This window comes from Pollicipes pollicipes, unplaced genomic scaffold (genome assembly GCF_011947565.3).
Source record: "Pollicipes pollicipes isolate AB1234 unplaced genomic scaffold, Ppol_2.1 Scaffold_4295;HRSCAF=5057_pilon_pilon_pilon, whole genome shotgun sequence".
Lineage (NCBI taxonomy): Eukaryota > Metazoa > Arthropoda > Thecostraca > Pollicipedomorpha > Pollicipedidae > Pollicipes > Pollicipes pollicipes.
This window is the reverse complement of record NW_023596461.1, coordinates 18,501,141-18,520,614: the sequence shown is the minus strand read 5'-3', so window position 1 is coordinate 18,520,614 and position 19,474 is coordinate 18,501,141. Positions and strand designations below refer to the sequence as shown.

Here is a 19,474-nt window from a genome sequence, read left to right as displayed (position 1 = left end):
AGACCGTTCATCTGCATGTGTTGAAATTTTACGAAATGGATAGTTCGCTTGCGATCGCCTGTTGTACACATTGTCGTTCAAACATGAGGGATGCGGTGCTATTGACTGGTCGATCTCATAAGCACGCCGCATGACATTTACCTTGGAGTGAGCCAATGGACATTCAGTCCAGACGGGTAGCTCATGAGCTAATGAGTTGTAAAGTGGCGAGGGCTTACGAGTGTGGAGCTACCACCCCTGCCTGCTCCAGTACAGCACCGTGAGCGTCAAACCGACAGATGGTCACAAGCGCTGATTTGCGACTCGAGTCAAAACATTCCAGTCGCTGGTTTATTGCTCCCTCAGGTGAAAGGAGGTCACTGCCATCGAGCCTCAGCCGGGACGCCTGCCGAACCTGTGCGGTTTAAGACCCGCAGGGCTGCATTGCATTCAAATTTTACATGGTATGCGCAAAGTAACTGATTGTGTATTCGGACCAAAGACACGTACACGTCTATCACATGTTATACAATCAATCGGCACCAGATGTATTTCTCCCCAGAGTAACGTAAACGCACATAAAACCTTGAGCCTTAACCAGCACATTTCCTGCACCTGTACGGTTTGAGAAACACAACAAAACCTTGGCCCGCGGGGCAATATTATTTTCAAGTCTTAAATGGGATGTCGAAAGTAACTGATTGCGTATTCGGACCAACTATGCACACGCATCTATCACATGTTATATAATCTGTCTGCACCAGTTGTATTTCTTCCCCAGAGTCACGTAAATGCGACTAAAACAGTAAGCACGTCCTTATCAAAACCAACATTACAATGGGAGCTTGACGTGACGTACAACACTTCATTGTAACACTCTGTCATACGTTGATCCCCAAGGCACCAATTTATCAGACACGACGGTCAGATCACGAGCGCGGAGGTGACCGAGCTGCCATGGACATCCACACAGCCACGCTGATCACGCTCACCTCAGGGAGCAAAGACAGCAGCCGATCGCATTGGGCCAGCAATTTCGCCTTCGCTTACCACGGCTGAATGTGACAGCATGCCGCGAGAGCGTCCATGCGTTCTGCGCACTGCGCCAGCGCAGACATGCTTCACGCGGAATAAGGGGGTGTCGAGACCCGCCCCGGTGCGAAGTCGGCCGACCGCCCAGTCCGGACGCGGCCGGCCGTCACAGCCGTCTCTCGGTGGGCGGGGCGGCGCCGGCGCCCTCACCGACGCCGCCCGCGCCGTCACAATTGCACGAGCCGGCCGCTTCTGGCGGCGCTCACTGCTGCAGATCTGTTGACGAGGACTAGCTGGGAACGCCGAGCGTCGGGGCGCCGGCGGCCGCGGCGACGGCGGCCGGCCCCGGCGGTCGGCGGAGGTCTAACGACCGGACGTGCCGGGTCTGCCGGGCCCCTGCCGACCGGCTCGGCCCCGTCTCGGTACCGACGCCGGCCACGTCGGCAGCCAGCGGGCGCGGTTGTCGGCTACTGCGCGTCAGGCCAGCTGCTGGCTCCGGGCGCGCTCGCCGCCGCCGGCTCATCTACCTCTGGGTCGTCCCAGTCGTGTCGTTTGGACGAGTCGTTATACACGACCAGTGTCTGCGAGAGAGGACGAGCGTTTTGTTGGGGAACGGGGAGTGTGCCTCGAGCCGCGGGACGTGATAATCTCCGAGGCTACGAGTGGGGACTGGAAACTATCTGTAGCAACGAGGGCGGGTGAAGGCTGCCCATGCAAAGAGCCGTGCGCGCTAGCAACAGGTCGGCGCACTTAACACTGACGGGACACCTGCACTAGCGGCGGCGAACACTCCTTGCGCCCTGCACGTCAAAACACGCGCACTCATATCATCCACGGTCACAGACGCGCACATAATTTGAATCGCTGCCATGCTCTCCCATCATTATGCATGCCGGTTAAACACGCATCACCACAACCGAAGCGGCCAAAACCGCGAAACAACGCCAGCCAGTTAAGCCCAAACCGCGAAGCACCCACGCCATCGGACAGTCACCGCAGCAGCGGCAGCGAGCAGGCGGTATCGTGCAGTACCCGCGCCCGAGCCCCAGTTGCGAAATCAGCAGCAATGCAGGCGACGTGGAGCACTCACGCAGCGCTAGCCACGGCGTCCGCTACGGGCCGTCAGCTCTAGCTGCTGGCAATCTCTTCGTACCCGAGCCAGCCCCTGCTCACAGCCTGTTACAAGCGAGCACGACAGGCACAGCCCAGTCACTGGCGGGCTCGAGGTACTCACGCGTCCACGAGCCGAGTCACAAAGGACAGTACGAGTCGAAACAACACTGACAGGGTTACGATGATCGCATTTGGCGCGGTCCTTGTCGTCGATTATTAGAAGCTGACAACGTGCGTTGACCACCAGGCGTGCAACCGCGATTTCTTAAACGGCGGGGGCCCAGTGCGGTGGTCGTCCCTTAACTCACCCTGACGTTTAAACTATGCTTCTTTTGCACGACGAATTTGCATATAAAGCACATTGGCCGAATCAAGAAGTGACAGTGGATAAACGTAGTGGTAATTGTACGGTAGATAATGCATCTAATCCCACTTGAAACACACCGCTATGGGAACTTACAATCAGGACGGTAAAATACTTAATAAGTTTAGATATGTGCTGCAGATGCATTCAGTGCCAATTCCGCCAGCACTTGTATGTTTTTAAATAAGTGCCAGGTTATTTCACGTGAGTGTCCTGGGGATCAGATATTGGTTATGTGCCGATTGAGGCTGCCACTACATTTGTACAAGTTTAGTAGCTTTTCCAGGTGGTCCTCAGGGTTTCAAAGCGAATTTTCTCATCATTTATTATAATGCTCTTACGTTCCGATCAACAGCCCAAAGACTAACTAAATTAGAGGACGGGTCACTGGATACCTGGACTTCTACTGGATTCCTGACCAAATACAGGAAATGTGCTAACAGGCTCGTAGGAGTGCAGTCATGATAAAGTCGTCGTGAGTCGCTCGCCGAGGTCGGCACGCGCTCCGAGTGCCGCAGCCTCTCAGGACGGCTCGAGTAGTGATTGAGGGCGAGGTCGAAGCTACCTGAGCCAGGTCAGGCTATGTTGATCAAGGGCGAAGTAGGCGCCACCTGAGTCAGATCAGGTCATAGGCGATCTGCGATGATGACGCCCGTGATCTCTGCACTGGCTACACGCTGTCATCGCGTACAACACAGACTGCCTGCCAGCTGCGTGGCATGGGACAGTGCCACGGGACATATTCTCAGAAGACCAGCCTCGTGAGACCAGCCTCGTGACGGGACACTGGGAGTACATTCACCGACACGGCACGGTCCATAATCCCATCAGCTGTCCGCTAGGCCCCACAGAGCTTGTCTGGTGTACACTCACGTAGCCACGGAAACCTGTCTCCGATTACTAAACGTACCAAAACGACAAAGCGACTGCTACGCCCCACTGAAAAGCGTACTACTCGCTGCATGGTGACATGAAAAGCGGTGAAAGCAGGGAACGGGCCAAACGCATAGCTCCAGAGTACAATAAGCAGGATACAATGGAATGCACACCAGCAGGAATAATGAGGTTTTATTGTCATTAGACTAAAAACAAGTTAACGGGTATCAAAATTGTTTCCCCGGTAACTACGTCATCCCATGCCATTAAAAACCCCTCCAAAAACCAACATGATACAGGTAATAGAACATCGTAGAGATCGTAAAATAATTGCAGACGGACCCAACACTGTGGTTACGAATGATTTCGAGAAGCGGTCGTAAAACAGGTTCAACGAAACACACAAATGGACACCTGGTGCAGTGAGAATTGAATTTCGTGAGAAAGAGATATGAGAAACACATGCAGGTTCGATTCGTTGAAATATTGACAACATGCAGCCATCCGCTAATCTCATACGATTAGCGGATGGCTGTCGGAGTTTTAGCTGGTGGTAAAGGAGGTTTAGCTGGTGTACCAGGTAAAACTCCTTGACGGGTTAGCTGGCATTGGGCGCCCTGCCACGAGCCCCTCTGAAGACCGGTCTCCCCATCAGTCGGGTCTCGCCAGCTACCTGAAGACGGCGCCGCTTTGTCCACCTGCTCACCCTGATGCGGTCGAAGCCCGGGCCGCCAAACACGCCGTACAGCAGCGCCGTGAGGTAGCCGATGAAGCCGATGTAGAACAAGCCGTATAGCGCCAGCAGCAGGTCCACCCACCACACGGCCGGCAGCGTGCTCTTCACGTAGTCGACCACGAAGTAGACGTTGATGCCGACCACCACCACCGACAGGATGCTAGCCAGCACCTTCATGACCCTGTCGGCGTGGCACGCGGGTCAGGGCAGGCGAGGGACGCCTCCTGTCAGTGCGTGGGCGTCGTCAGCGCCGCCGTTCAGCGGCAAACGCGCAGCTTCGAGTCTCGTGGACCGAGCCTGGCACGGCGAAGAGCGGCCCCACTGCTGCTGGTATACTTATCTATAAGCGAAGAGCGTGGAATGCTTCAGTTTCACTGAGCAAATACGCAGCAGTAACAAAGAAGGCCGGCTGCCATGGACACAGGCAAGCGAAGACCACACGTGTCGCTTTTTACAGTCATGGCGAAGTGTTGGCTCGGGATTAACTTAACAAGTGAAATGCCGCAAAAAAGCGAAAAACAAGTTCAGAAAAGCTACTTCAACGTTATCAATGGATAATACCGCGTAATGTGGACAAGCCACGATGTGAACGATAAAACAATGAGAATTGGTAGGTGACAAGCAGTTTCACAGGTAAATCCACACAAACCACAAGGGCAGGCCACACGTTGGACGGTAAGACCATGGGAATTGGCCGCGACATGCAATTTCATAGGTAAATCCCGATATCATACGCTGGCGAGCAGGAATGCGGAGGAACCTAGAATATTTGCCGACGCATCCTGATGTTTGCCGTTAGATTGTCTAGCTACACGTATGGCGCGTGCCCTGCCCCAGCACCGTAGCCTAGCCGCGCGGATTGCCCACTAGCAGCAAAAATGAAATGGAAAGCCTAGCGCGCACCTGAAATGCTCATGACAGCGGCGTGGTGCTGAGCTGGGGAGCGGTGATCGGCGAGCATTCATGGTCCAGACAGCGCGAAACAGACGACACGAATCAGATGACACCGCGTGGCCGACGGATGTTAATCACTGGACTCTCACTCGCCATCACTTCGCATGCACCGAGCTATGCTCATGGTAATTTCAGCACTGGCACTCCTTTGGAGACAGCAATACAGTGTGGAAATAAAAACGCACACCAGTTTTAAATCATCGGTACGTACGTCGCATCGGCAAACATTCCGCAGGATCACGATGCAAGTCTGCAGGTGGGGACGCCCAGACCCATCCGCGTTCCCGCGTTGGGTGGCGCTCCAACTCACGGGCCGTTCCGGAACTCCCCCATGACCTGCTCCGAGCTGGTGAAGGTCAGCGTGGGCAGCAGGGCGAACGGCAGCTGCAGGCTCATCAGCGCGTTCAGCAGGTCGTTCATGCCCGTCAGGTCCGTGATGTCCTGTCGGAGCGACGACACATGGTGAAAATAAGGGACCTCCAACATGCCAATAGGTACTAGGTGAACGACAACTTGCAGTCACTTAAGTATATTAGGGCAATATTCAACGTTTCAAGGCAGTGACTGGCTTGTCTTGCCATTTGGACTGTCTTGAAGCATCGAGCACTCTCATGATAGATTCTTTTGATTGCTTGGTGCTGGCGTTTCGCTGGTGTCTCCTGGTATGCTGAAGGCCAACAATTTTCACCATAATAGTTTATTACGTCAGTGATATCCTCCAAACAGGAGAAAATAAGACCAATCAGCGACAATGCTTGCATACATACGATTATTCAGGGGTTTGTTTATAGCTGTGCATTAGTTAGAAAGCTGCATAACACTGTTTGAAAAGGTTAAAAACATTGGGCCACATTGCCACATTCATTTGGTGGCACCAAAGGCTCATCCAAAGATTTCGATTGGCGCTCGTTGCTTATTCTGTGCGCGCTCAATACGAATACATAGAAAAGACAACACTACACACAAAATCAATATCTAGCCACTATGTGGCGACAATTTGCCATCCATTGCTCAGCAAAGTCTTAGTGTTATTATGCAACGCACGCGTACGACAGCATCGAGTGGAGCGCCGGGTTTAGCGAAAGCAAAACACCATTCTTACGCCTCTGGAAAGCTTGGTTTTTCGTACCTTGTAGACAGCTATGAAAAATGTTGGAAGAATGGCGATGGTACGGGTGACCAGGACTCGCTTCCACTTCGGCCACGTCAGGTTCAGGAAGCCCTGCCAGGCAAGCCCGGAGTCACCTCCAGCGACTTCTAAAGGAATCCATGCACTACGATCTGTTTATTCTCCACACGTAAGTCGAATACCACCTACCACTCGACATCACGCCCTCCCCATCAGCCTGCGCAGGCGGTCGTCACGTGACAGCTGCTCAGTCACCCTTCCATTGTGAACGTGCTGAGCAAGCATGACCGGCCGGACGCCACGTGCCCGCGGTGAACGGCGAGCGCCCGTGCCAGCAGGTGCCTGCCTCTGTCGGCGCGCCGGGGAGGGGCAAGTGGGGGGAGGGGGGGGGGGGGGGGCGCCGCGCAGATTACGCCGTTGTCCAGCACATGACGCCGACACAGCGGCGGCCAGCGGTCTCCCACCGGCGCCGTCCTCGCCGCGCTCTGGGCCCGCCCAGGGGCATGATGCCGGCAGAACATTCACAGCCGAATATGCGCATGGTAGCCGACCAATTAGAGCATTATGCGAGAAGGCCGAGAGAGTGTGAATTTACCTGATATTTTAGCCACTAAGCGTTGTGAAATGGGACTCTGGGACACTGCAATGAAATCAGCGTCATCTTCGTAGCAAACCGTGACAAGTAAAGCACTTGAGAAGTTGTGGCAAGACGGGAAAGTTCGATAAAAAGCTCGACAGATTTTAAAAGAAAATACACCTATGGAAAGACATGGTGTTCGGCTTTTTGGTTGTGTCTCATGTTTGCTTTACATTCCAACCGCTTTGACGGAACACTGCGCAACAAGATCACCGCGTAACTCTGTGAAAGGCGTCTGTAATAGACCTGGCATAGATGCATGGTGCCATGATCGTAATGCGACCCAAACGTACCTCCATAACAATTATCTATAATACGAACATTATGCATGTACATGGCGCACGTCTATACTGCGCGCAACACATAAATCCACGCCAAAATGTCGTTCATGCGATGCGCCCCTTGCGTTTATACTTCCATGGCGGCCTGTCTTAGTAAATCCCCGGTGCACCCCCACTACGTACTGAGCTCAACACAACTGTCTGAAATACAACCTCATCATCTTCATTACGAACCGTCTGCAGTGGAACCGCTGCGAACATCCCAACTGCCTTACTGGTGCCACGGCCCCTGTATATGTCTACGGCGATATCTCCGCAAACGACTTCAGAGAGCTGCCTGTATCGCGTCCCCCTTAATGATCACGAGAGCAGCCCAAAGTTGGGTGAAGATAGCGGACTACGCATCTACGCATCCTGTGTTTATCCAACACGGACTGTCCGGAGTCTGACCACTGCTGACCTCCATGACGAACTGTCCGGAGTAGGTGCCGGTCATGGTGCTGCTCTGGCCGGCGGCCAGGATACCGATGGCCCAGATATAGAGGCACACGGCGCCGAACTGGCAGCCGAGGAAGACGCCGCCCTTGAATAGGTCGGCCTCCACCAAGTTCGTGTCGTTCTGTGGCGACGGGCGCGTGGGTTAGGGCATGGCCTGGCCTCCCGCACTCTCCCGCGGGCAGGGCAGGACCGGTGCGACGGAGTCTGTGAAACACAACCGGCACGGCGCGAACTGCCATTCCCCAAGCAGGGGAAACATTGCCGCGCATTATTACCATCATCTGGAGTCGTCACCGAAGGGCTCCACGGGGGTCGTACCGGATTTTCTAACCATGACAAGGCATCCTCAATACGCAGAAGAAAACTGTGGAGTAGCGGGTCACATTCACACAGCACGTAAACGTTCACACTGAGGTGCTGGGTATCACTAGATTAATGTGGCATCAAGCATGTATTTATGGACCACAGGCACAAAGCACGTGGCTGTTGGATGTGACACACTTGAAGCGGTGAAGTTTATCGTGACCTTGCACCGAAGGGACCGGGACCTAATGGGACCACCAGACCTGAGATATCCAGGCAATCCAGATAGACGAAACACTGCCGCTGCTACGCGATTACAGTGAGTCATCTGTGTCATCAAGTGAGTCATCTCTGATGGGAACGGCAAACTCGAACGAAGACCCTACGCCACTGAATGCTTAAAAGCGAATTGCGCCGAAGGACGACACACTCGCATGGAATGTATTTGGGATAGCCTGCAGTGCATGGGGACGGCGTGGCCACTAAAAACGTTGGGGGAGGGGGGGGGGGGAGAAACGAGACATTTACCTCGCTTCCTTCCCAGCAGCCGGACAGGGTACATGCTGGTTTTCCGATATTGGGGGGCGGGGGGCGGTTTTGCCGCTGTAACGCGCCATTTCAAAAGTGGAAGTTCAAAAAGAACCTTCAAGAAATTCAAAATTAGAGTGGGACTTCTTTTACGCCGGACTTGTTAAGTTACGAGGAACTGTTGACCTAAAATGACGGCTATTTCCAAATCACAATGATGGACTATCGTAAAGCGGCCTACGGACTCCAATCGCGTAGAGGCTGCCTAGTCGCTTCATGATAGTGCACATTAGACCCTACTGCATTTTACACACATCGATATCGTGTTGAAATGGGTGTGTCCTTAGCAACGGACTTTCTACCTCCTTCAAAGGTAACTCCATAATGTGTTCACGCTGACTGATGGTGGCACAAAAACACCCAAGAAGGAACTCAGCGGATAACCTATTATTTCGAATGTCGTTTTTTGTTCAAAGAAGCGAGACTGGCTACAGTTCGCACATGCACAAAATTGCGCAAGCTCTCTGAATGTCGTCGGAAAAAGTTTATCTTCTAACAGCAATAATAAAACACTTTCGAGCCATGAGAATGGCCGCACTGAGGCGACGAGCCGGGCTACTTGCATACTGGGGATTCACGACAGCACGGCACATTGAAACGACGCGGCCCCCTTGGGGCCCGAAAGCAGCGGCGTATTCAAGGCGGGGGAGGGGAGGGGGCACCGGGGCAAGTTTCCCGGTCCCTTTATTACATCCTTTTATGTAAGAATATGCATTAGAAGACATGTCGGGAACTAAACTATCAGGGTACGCCAGTAAAAACAAGTAGATTTAAAATATCCCAGGGTCTCACACGCTATCCCAAAACTTTTGCGTCCATGCAACGCGCTAGAACCTATTTTTAATGGAGCATTATTGCAAAATCTTGCATACGGCTCTGCTCACCGCCTAAATCGTCACCTAAACCGGCGCGCTGTCAGTGTCCACATGCTCACAAAATACGACGCGCTTCCGGTGCGCAAAGGCTCACCGGAAAGAGGCCCGGGGTAGAGCGAGCTGACGGCATTTCCAGCAGACTCGCAGGTCTGGTTGACATCACTGTTGGTCTTGCCGGACAGGCCCTTGGCGAACACGGCCACGACGAAGACGTTGATGATGAAGGACACGAGCAGCGCGACGCACGACTCGATGAAGAAGTAGTAGTTGGCCTCACGAATGCGCGAGCGGCGCGTGCGATCCACGCTGCGAGACTGAAGCAGACGGGCTCTGTTGCAATGAAGGCCGGCTGCGTGGCCCCCGACCAGTCGCTCAGCCAGTGAAAGCTGACACATCGTGGATGGTTCTGTTACACGAGATTGCAAACATTAGGGACCAGTAAGGTATATTTGAGGTAGCCCATCTGTGTAGGACGAACAGCTGGAAAATGACGCGGTCAAAAATGACAATGACAAAAAATATACGGTGCAAACGTCAGATAAAATCATACTAAAATGGCCAGCTACCCGACAATCGCATGATTTTTAGTTCAAGTAGACTGAGCATACAAGGCACTGACAGCAATCCATAGCGACTAAAAAACATGGCGACCAACGTGCCGTATGGCGCAGAACAATAGACGGACATCTCAGCTGCACAGCTTCATTGTGTCGTCAGCCTCAGATGCATGCCTAGCCAACAGTGCATATCCCATGTTATCGCAAGGCAAACATTCATGTTGGCCTCCCGGCGAGGTTATATCTCGTAAGTGGAACTAACGGCCACTCTATGCTCAAGACAAACACTTCAAGCATACAGATCAGGGCCCTGAAGATTCGGCCTTGAACATAGATTGTGCAAAAGGTATGATTTGGCGCCTTTTGAGGCTTTATGGCCCAACATATCGCTACGAAGAAGCCACTCCCGGCAAGCACGCGCCAGCCAGCACTTGACCTGTGGTCTGTACCGATAGCCAAGCCCAGGGGCTCGAGCGGCCGGGAAGACCGTGGTGTAAAGTTAAGCACAATGTGATGCCCGCGACCCGCAGCGCCACGCCTTTGTGACGCACGTGAGCCCACCCACGGTGTGGACAAGCGGCAGCAAACGACTCGAAGACGTCTGCCCGCGACACGGCGGAAGACGTGGCTGCCCGGATTGGAGCCGGGTCTTTCAGGCGACAGGTCCTGGCAGTCTCCCTGACAGAGCTATCGAGAGGCCGTACAGGTTATGTAAGTGTTCGAAGTGCAGGTCCTGACAGAGCTACCTTGACTAGCGCCGAGTGGAGGTACAGGTTGTGCGGCATGATGACGGCGCCGATGATGCCGACGGCCTGCAGCAGCGAGCGGCTGTCGCAGCCCGCGCAGCCCGGCACGAACAGGCCGCGCACCACGTCGGCCTGAGGCGGCGCCGCCACCACGTACTGTAACGGACAGGCACGTGTTGTCAGGCAGGCACGCGTTGTCACGCGCACTGAACCAGGCGAGCGTGAAGCGTGTGCTAGAGCAGACAGACATGTTTTGTAATACATAGTGAGCGAGAAGGAGACGCATCACAAGTACTGGAGACAATGGGTGCGCTTCACAAAACATCGCAGCAAACATGCTCGTTTCAAAGGTACTGGAACTGACGGATACTCGTCACACGTTTGAGGGCAGAATGACAGACCAGTGCATTCAAACTGCCACAGACAGACGCGCACCGTACGCAGAGGAAAACACAGACGAGCACGCAAGTTACACGAGTTAGATCTAGTCACGTGCATCAGATCAGGCAGCCATGCCAGCTTAAGAGGTGGGCCTTCTAAAAAAATATTATAATACGTTCCCTAAGAAGGGTAGAGCATATTGACGTCAGAAAGTGTCATTTTGTGGCCATATATATTCCTAGCGACCGGCACATCGCCACTTCCCGCTTTGATTTCGGTCTAAGTCAGAACACCAATATAGAGCAGCAGGGAGAGGGAAAGGGAACCGTAAAAGCAAACGCCGTTGAGAGTACCTAAGAGCACCGCACACTTGCCTCTCATAGGGCTCATGCTAATGCGAAAGCCTTGTAGAATTTGTATCACGTAACAGCAGAACCCTTGCAACAAGAGATGGAGCATCCTATGAATCAAGAGAGTGCGGCCGAACGTTGTACACCTTTAACTAAAAAAAGCGTCTTGGTAAGCCCATCCCTGTAATGGAGCAGGCGGCACGCGCCGCACGTGTCAGAGCAGGCGGACGCGTGCCAAGCGTCCGGCACTAAAGCCTCGTAAAATCAGTTACGACAGAGGCACACAACAAACAAAAACATAAAGCTGTGTGCTTTCAGTGTTTCTGGCCTGTTTTTTGGATGTTATAATTTCACAATGCGGAACAAAGCAATGCGGGGCCCAGGACCCCTGACGGAGACGCCGGGTCAGGCCCGTGACGGGGCGCTGGCAGACCAGTATTAACAGGCAGACCGGTATTACAACCGGTATAACCGACCGGTATAACAGGCAGACCAGTATTACAACCGGTATAACCGACCGGTAAAACAGGCAGACCGGTTTACAACCGGTATAATCGACCGGTATAGCAGGCAGACCGGTATTACAACCGGTATAACCGACCGGTACAACAGGCAGACCGGTATTACAACCGGTATAACCGACTGGCATAACAGGCAGAACGGTATTACACTGTGGAAAAACACGTGTGGTACGTGTGGTGGCCGAGTTCGCGTCGGTCAAAAAGGAACAGGGATCTCGGGGAAGTACATGTGTGGTGCACGCGCGGCCTTGCTTATCTGACTTAGGAATGACCTAGGAATCCTCTCAAGTATAATCTACAGCAACAACTTGGACCAGATTATACAATCTACACAAAAGACATGAATGCATACCTCGTATCGGAGGAAGAAAACAGAAAAAAACAGGGACAAGGAGGCCACATTTCACCTCACGGTACATGATGAAAGGCGAAGCAGTCGATACGCCGTTGCCACTTGTTCACAGTAAAAAAACTTAGGGGGCATCTGATGAACTGACAATAGCCATAATAACTTTCCTCTCATGATAGGCGGCAAAAAGTGTCACATCTGGCTGTCAGTGAGCACAACGCAAACGAGAGAGTGCTATCAACCACTTATTGTGATGGATATAAGACGCATGGCTGCTTGTGTCACAGTTAACGACATCCACAGAAGCATTACCAGCAAGGCGATCGATTTCACAAACATAAGCTACCGGCAATACCGCTTGATCGGCGTCTGTGTGTGAACGCATAGCATGAGGTATTACGCAAGCAGCGCGTGGGGTTTAGTGCATTGTTAGCATCCAAACCCTCGGCTGAGCATCCCTTAACAACGCGGCACATCATCTCGTGCATGGCAGTGAAATAGGCGCAACAATTTCGTGGCCTGCGGGTGGTCATTCTTAAGAGGGTTTCTCGCGGCGTCGATGTCAACGCACGAATGCGCATTAAACACACCATCAACGAAATCAGCCACCTGGGCCATTCAAACCCTTCCAGCTCGGCACCTAGCCACCTGTTTCGAGGTAACCTTCAACGGCCGTCTAGGCCTCAATACGCAGGTGTGTATATGAACAGTCGGTCACCGATGTACGCATGGGAAGGGTCTCGGGAAAATGCTCAAGCATTTTTTTGTATCTGCTACTATCTTGTATATTTCTTGTATGCACGCTTAAAGAAACACTAAAAGTTGCATTGCTACCCCCTCGACCGTGAGTGTTTCCCCCCACCCCTCCCTCCTCCCACACACACCACAGTCCGGCACGCAGTGCATCCTCCGGGGACCAGTGAGACACTAATCCGGCAGTCTCGGGAGCAGCCACAGCAGGAGTTCTGCGGCAGGCGCCACTGCCTTCAGCGCCCTCACTCCCCAGGGCCGCCCGCGACCGCCCGAGGGCTGATAAACAACGGCCGGAGGCTGACGGCACCAATTACCTCGTAGCCGAACATGAGGGCCATCACGGTGATCAGGAAGCCGAAGAAGGCTTCGAGCTTTCTCATGCCGTACTTGTCGACCAGCAGAAATGTAAACGTGTCAGCGATTGTTATCAACACTCCACCCCACAATGGAATTCTGAAACGCGGAAGACAGACAGGTTACACGGCTGACATCAGCGCCATTCGTACGGATGCGTTTTGCAATCCACGAGAAGCAATACGCTATTCAAGACATGCTGCGCAGTTATTCGTATACGTAGAAATCTTGGTCGGGGATATAAACGGGAATGTGCCAACACTGATAAATATCAAGCTGGGCTCTGCTTAGTCATACACGATAGCGGGCAAAGAGTAAACCAACATGCCGACGCGATTAGCTCAACCGATAGGAAGCAGGTGAGAGAACAATAACGCAAATCCGCCTGCCGCAACCAACAGCTTCTAACCGACGGAGAATCGCCGGTGACTTAAGCTCGCCGCACCGCTCTCCCCCCGCTCGCCCCTCCACAATCGCCCCGACACAGCTGGCGCGGCGCGTAAATCGGGCGACGGGCCCGCGCCGCCGGCGACGGGCTCGCGCGGCCAGCCGAGGTTAGCTTACTTTTTGTCGGAGAGCAGGTAGAGCGCGATGGATGTGCCGATCACCTCCTGCATGTCGGAGCCGACGATGGCGATCTCCACCATGATCCAGAGCAAGATGCGCGGCACCGGGTGGTACTGGCGGTAGCACACCTCGGCCAGGTGCATGCCGCTGACAACGCCCAGCCGGGCGGCCAGACGCTGGGTCAGCAGGCCCAGGATCGTGGCCGACAGCAGCATCCACAGCAGCTGTAACACACGCACAGCAGCGTTCACAGCAGCTGCAATACGCACACAGCGGCGTTCACAGCAGCTGCAAAACACACACAGCAGCGTTCACAGCAGCTGTAACACACACACAGCAGCGTTCACAGCAGCTGTAATACACACGCAGCGGCGTTCACAGCAGCTGTAAAACACACAGCAACGTTCACAGCAGCTGAAGCACACACATCAACGTCCACAGCAGCTATAACACACGCACAGCAGCGTTCACAACAGCTGTAACACAACACACACACACACACACACACACACACACACACACACACACACACACACACACACACACACACACACACACACACACACACACACACACACACACACACACACACACACACCACACACACACACGCGCGCGCGCGCGCGCGCGCGCGCGCGCCACGCATGCACGCACGCACGCACGCACGCACGCACGCACGCACGCACGCATGCACGCACAGTAGCGTCCACAGCAGCTGTAAAACACACACAGCAGCGTTCACAGCAGCGGTTACACACACACAGCAGCGACTACAACAGCAGATATACGCAGCAGCGTCCATCACAGCATGTGACACAGAAAAGGGTTGTAACACACACAGCAGCGTCTACAGCAGCTCGAGTGCACAGCAGCTCCTGCAAAGGCAGAAATACTCCGAAGCATTTACAGATACTGAGAAGTAGAGTCGCTGAGGCATACAACAACACTCGAAGCAGTGGAAAACGCAGATAAGACGGTAGTATTAGCCTGGTTCGATTGTTTCGATTGTGCAACAGTGCAAACAATAGCAAAAGTGAATTACTTCTGCTATTGTTTCGATAAGGGCATGCGGCCGAAATATCAACCCAAGTATATCTCCATTCTCCTGTTTTTTTTTTCTCTGAGGAATAAGGCTAATACTACTGTCCCATCTATGTGAATAATATTCTTCGCTAATGCACTGAACAACTCACAGTGGAAAACGCGGCAATAGCGTCTGGCACAGCAATGGCGCACAGAGAAGCTGGAAGATACAGCAGTATCGACAACAGCTAGGATAGGCAAAAGCTTAAATACAAAACAGCACCCACAGCAGCTGGAGTATACAGCAAATTGGCTACCTGCTGTGCCTAAGGTAGCTGAAACATACACGAGTAACCGATCAGCCAAGTACGAGTAAGTATGACGGCGCTGAAATGCACAGCATCACGAGCAACAGCCGGGGTGCACAGTAATAAATAAAGCGACTGAGATATACATCAAACGTCCACATGTGAGCTACACAACAGTTGAAATCTGCACTAAATTTGGCTGATATTCACTACGGCTGAAATACATGTACAGTAAATGGAATACTAAACAACATTTACAGCGAGTGAAAAACACAGCGGATGAATGGAGCAAACAGCGTTCAGAAAAGCTGAACTAGACACCGAATGGAATGTATTGCTGCATCCAAAGCCGCTGAATACACAGCAGCTTCCAGCTGACCTGAAATGGGAGAAGGCACGCACAAAAGCTGACTTACACATCCATAATACGACATACAGCCCAGTGCCCGCAGCAGCTGGGATACGCAAGGTCACGGGCTGTCACAATATCGAGTGGCAGGCGTTGTCAGCAGTTCGGGCATTAGGAACAACTAACCCACTAAGTGCGTCATGCCACGCCAAACTGCTCAGTACCCACTAGTTTGCTGAGGCACATGCTTGTTACAGCCGAAAATCCCCAGCTGGTTCTCTGGGAATTCTAGGGAAACGACGCGCTAATAAAAAAGAACATTAGCTCTAAATGGCTGCGCGACAACCTGCCGGTTTGTTTAGGCACCGTCCAATACTTAACATGCCCTGACAGATACCATGTCTTCACCTGGCACTTATGGACACGGTTCACACTCCACACCACAGCGTTCAGACGTTCTCACCCTGTAGCCGACAACCGTGCCAGACTGCAGGTCAGGCTCACCCTGCCGCCGACAACCGTGCCAGGACTGCAGGTCAGACTCACCCTGTAGCCGGCAATCGTTCCAGACTGCCAGGTCAGACTCACCCTGTCGCCGGCAATCGTGCCAGACTGCAGGTCAGACTCACCCTGTCGCCGGCAATCGTGCCAGACTGCAGGTCAGACTCACCCTGTCGCCGACAACCGTGCCAGACTGCAGGTCAGACTCACCCTGTCGCCGACAATCGTGCCAGACTGCAGGTCAGACTCACCCTGTGGCCGACAACCGCGCCGGACTGCAAGTCAGACTCACCCTGTAGCCGGCGGCCGTGCCAGACTGCAGGTCAGACTCACCCTGTCGCCGGCAACCGTGCCAGACTGCAGGTCAGACTCGCCCTGTCGCCGACAACCGTGCCAGACTGCAGGTCAGACTCACCCTGTCGCCGACAACCGTGCCAGACTGCAGGTCAGACTCACTCTGTAGCCGGCGACCGTGCCAGACTGCAGGTCAGACTCGATGTTTCCCGGGTCCAGGTAGGCGATGCTCATGAGGAAGCCTGGCCCCGTGAATGCCCACAGCTTGCGGAAGCTGAACAGTTTTTCCTGCAGGCATCAGCATCGGGTCAGTGCGGGCCGAACACGTGGTCGTGCTACTGCGCGGATCTGTGCAGTGCCGACATTCGAGCGCAAACGAAAACACATAGGGTTTCATGGACGGCAGCAAAGCAAAACACAGATAGAACATTGAAGTAAGAGCGAGCAATTGCTGCAAAAACACGCGCTTCGCTAGTAATCAATTTCCCCCCCTCCCCCCATGTTTTTCAGAACATTTTCCATTTAGCACGGTGTAGCCACGCCAAACTTTGCATAGCTGTAGACAGTTGACTAGCAGATCTGACTTGCAGCTTAGTTGACTAGCAGTTCATAAAATCACATGTTGATCTCTTGGTTTACAAAAACTGCATGTACCTTCTTAGCTCGATGACCTATGCAAGTCAAAATCAGCCATGGCTATCAGCGTAAGCAATTCCTGGGAAATTGTTCAATCTGACGCGACAAAAAAGTGTTAGAAGACATACATCTCTGAAAAAGCTTCGTAGATAATTAGCCGATTAAATTTAGGATTACGCCCTGGGTCAGGCGTGAAAGTCAGACCGAGGACTAAACAGACTGCTTTTTCACTGGTGAACTCGTTTTAAGGAACAGCTGTTGACGCTTGCTTCACATTTTTATCACAAGGACGTCAAAATGCACCGTATTTGAACTTTTCGAAGGTTAAAGGAGGTCACTGATCTTAAATGACCCACAACAATCTCTTCTTTTAAGGAGCATACCGCCTAATGTACTCATTCATGCTTACCTCAATCAAAAAGTCAAAGCAATCTCGTAGGTTTTTGGTCACACGAGCTTCTAAAGGTCAAATACAGTCAATGACATGAAAGGCACACCGTTGACCTTGTGCTTGAGGCAGGTATCTAAGATAAAGACGCTTGCACGAGGAGGTCTGGAAGCACTTCGGACACCGATCTGGAGTCTGACCTTGCTCGACCTTATTTTAACCAAAGGCCATGACCTACCAAGCTGACCATGACCAAACTGACAAAGCTGACCAAGCTGACTGCCGGTGACCTGACCTATGAATCTCAATATTTGACACAACTGTGTTCACGTGCAGACCCACATACCTTGTGAATTTAGTGCTTCTTTTGTCCGCACCCCTCACCCCAACCCGAGCGGGTCGCATTCAACTGACTACTCACGGGCAGGTTCAATGCCTTCAAGACATTCTGAGTCATCCGTGAGCTGACCGCGCTACCGCTTCCCACCCGTGACCTGACCTCGTCACCGCACCTACAGCCGTGAGCTGACCGCGCCACCGCCTCCCACCCGTGACCTGACCTCGTCACCGCTCCTACAGCCGTGAGCTGACCGCGCCACCGCTTCCCACCTGTGACCTGACCTCGTCACCGCTGCTTCAGGCGTGAGCTGACCGCGCCACCGCTTCCCACCCGTGACCTGACCTCGTCACCGTTGCTCCAGCCATGAGCTGACCGCGCCACCGCTTCCTACCCTTGACCTGACTTCGTCACCGCTCCTACAGCCGTGAGCTGGCCGCACTACCGCTTCCCACCCGTGACCTGACCTCGTCACCGCTGCTCCAGTCCTGAGCTGACCGCGCCACCGCCTCCCACCCGTGACCTGACCTAGTCACCGCTCCTACAGCCGTGAGCTGACCGCGCTACCGCTTCCCACCCGTGACCTGACCTCGTCACCGCTGCTCCAGTTATGAGCTGACCGCGCTACTGCTTCCTACCCGTGACCTGACCTCGTCACCGCTCCTACAGCCGTGAGCTGACGGCACTACCACTTCCCACCTGTGACCTGACCTCGTCACCGCTCCTAAAGCCGTGAGCTGACGGCGCTACCGCTTCCCACCTGTGACCTGACCTCGTCACCGCTGCTCCAGTCATGAGCTCACCGCGCTACCGCTTCCTACCCGTGACCTGACCTCGCCACCGCTCCTACAGCCGTGACCTGGCCCGTCAATGCTCCCCAGACGTGACCTGACCTCTCACCGCTCCCCTACCGTGATCTCGTTCCTTCATCGCTCCATTAACGTGCACTGGCCTTATCCCTCAACCGTCTCCTTCCCATCTAACTGTGAATTAGTCGGCTCCGGCTATGACCTGATCTCGTAACATCTCCCTTGCCGCGACCCAACCCGGCCACGGGCTAACCTCGTCGCCGGGTGGCACCTCCACCCGATTGTCGGTGAAGTAGGTGTCGATGGGGGCCGGCGGCAGGTCCATCCGCTTCTTGAGCGACGACGGCGAGCCGCTGCCGCTGCGGTCGCTGCCGTTGCTGACGGCGGCCGCCGAGTCTCCCGCGCGCGACGTCATGGCGGCCAGTGCAACGGCTGGGGGCGGCTGTTCGGCCTGTCGAGGTCACAGGAGCGAGGGTCAGCGCGGGCTCGGGGCCAGCTGCGACAACAGACGGCACAGGCGAGGCGGGCGAAAATACGCTACAGACTGTGACGGGACGGTGAGATGAGAGGAGGCATTGAGGACCTCGGGTTGAATATCTCTGCTGTCGCAGGTGATGCGAGATGCAACTGGATAGAGCAACGCCACGGAAATGTCACAAACCACGTCTCACAAACATGCAGCAAACAAGCTTGGTGCTGTGTGCTTTGCTTGCATGTTTGACGTTTAATAATGAGACACTGGTTTTATTCCGTGCCTCAAGCCCAGTTTTGTCGTACTTATAGGCGACCTACAAAACCTGTGCCACGCTTGGGGCCAGTTCTTACTGACCGCCGACCCAATGCACTCAGTGATCGTTTACTGACCCGATAAAGCCACAAGCAAACT

General features: G+C 53.7%; 1 protein-coding gene across 1 annotated transcript; it reads right to left on the bottom strand.

Moving 5' to 3' along the window:
* Positions 1–446: 446 nt before the first annotated feature.
* On the bottom strand, positions 447–18,969 carry LOC119096473 (protein Malvolio). The gene is made up of 11 exons (XM_037219390.1): positions 18,842–18,969; positions 16,581–16,706; positions 13,941–14,167; positions 13,337–13,475; positions 10,669–10,824; positions 9,476–9,679; positions 7,562–7,726; positions 6,184–6,276; positions 5,365–5,495; positions 4,071–4,281; positions 447–1,592 (listed from the first exon to the last, which is right to left on the bottom strand). Exons 1-11 carry the CDS (start codon positions 18,911–18,913, stop codon positions 1,479–1,481), a joined length of 1,638 nt encoding a protein of 545 aa, XP_037075285.1. The 5' UTR covers positions 18,914–18,969; the 3' UTR covers positions 447–1,478.
* Positions 18,970–19,474: the final 505 nt, after the last annotated feature.

Bases quoted from the DNA above. Each gene is read 5' to 3' on its own strand.
- LOC119096473 (XM_037219390.1), bottom strand. From the start codon at position 18,913: ATGGACCTGCCGCCGGCCCCCATCGACACCTACTTCACCGACAATCGG. The intron at 14,168-16,580 runs GTGAGTCTGACC...CGTGTGTTACAG, and splicing joins GCACGGTCGCCGGCTACAGA to CTGCTGTGGATGCTGCTGTC. The intron at 9,680-10,668 runs GTAGCTCTGTCA...CGTCTGCTTCAG, and splicing joins TCCACTCGGCGCTAGTCAAG to TCTCGCAGCGTGGATCGCAC.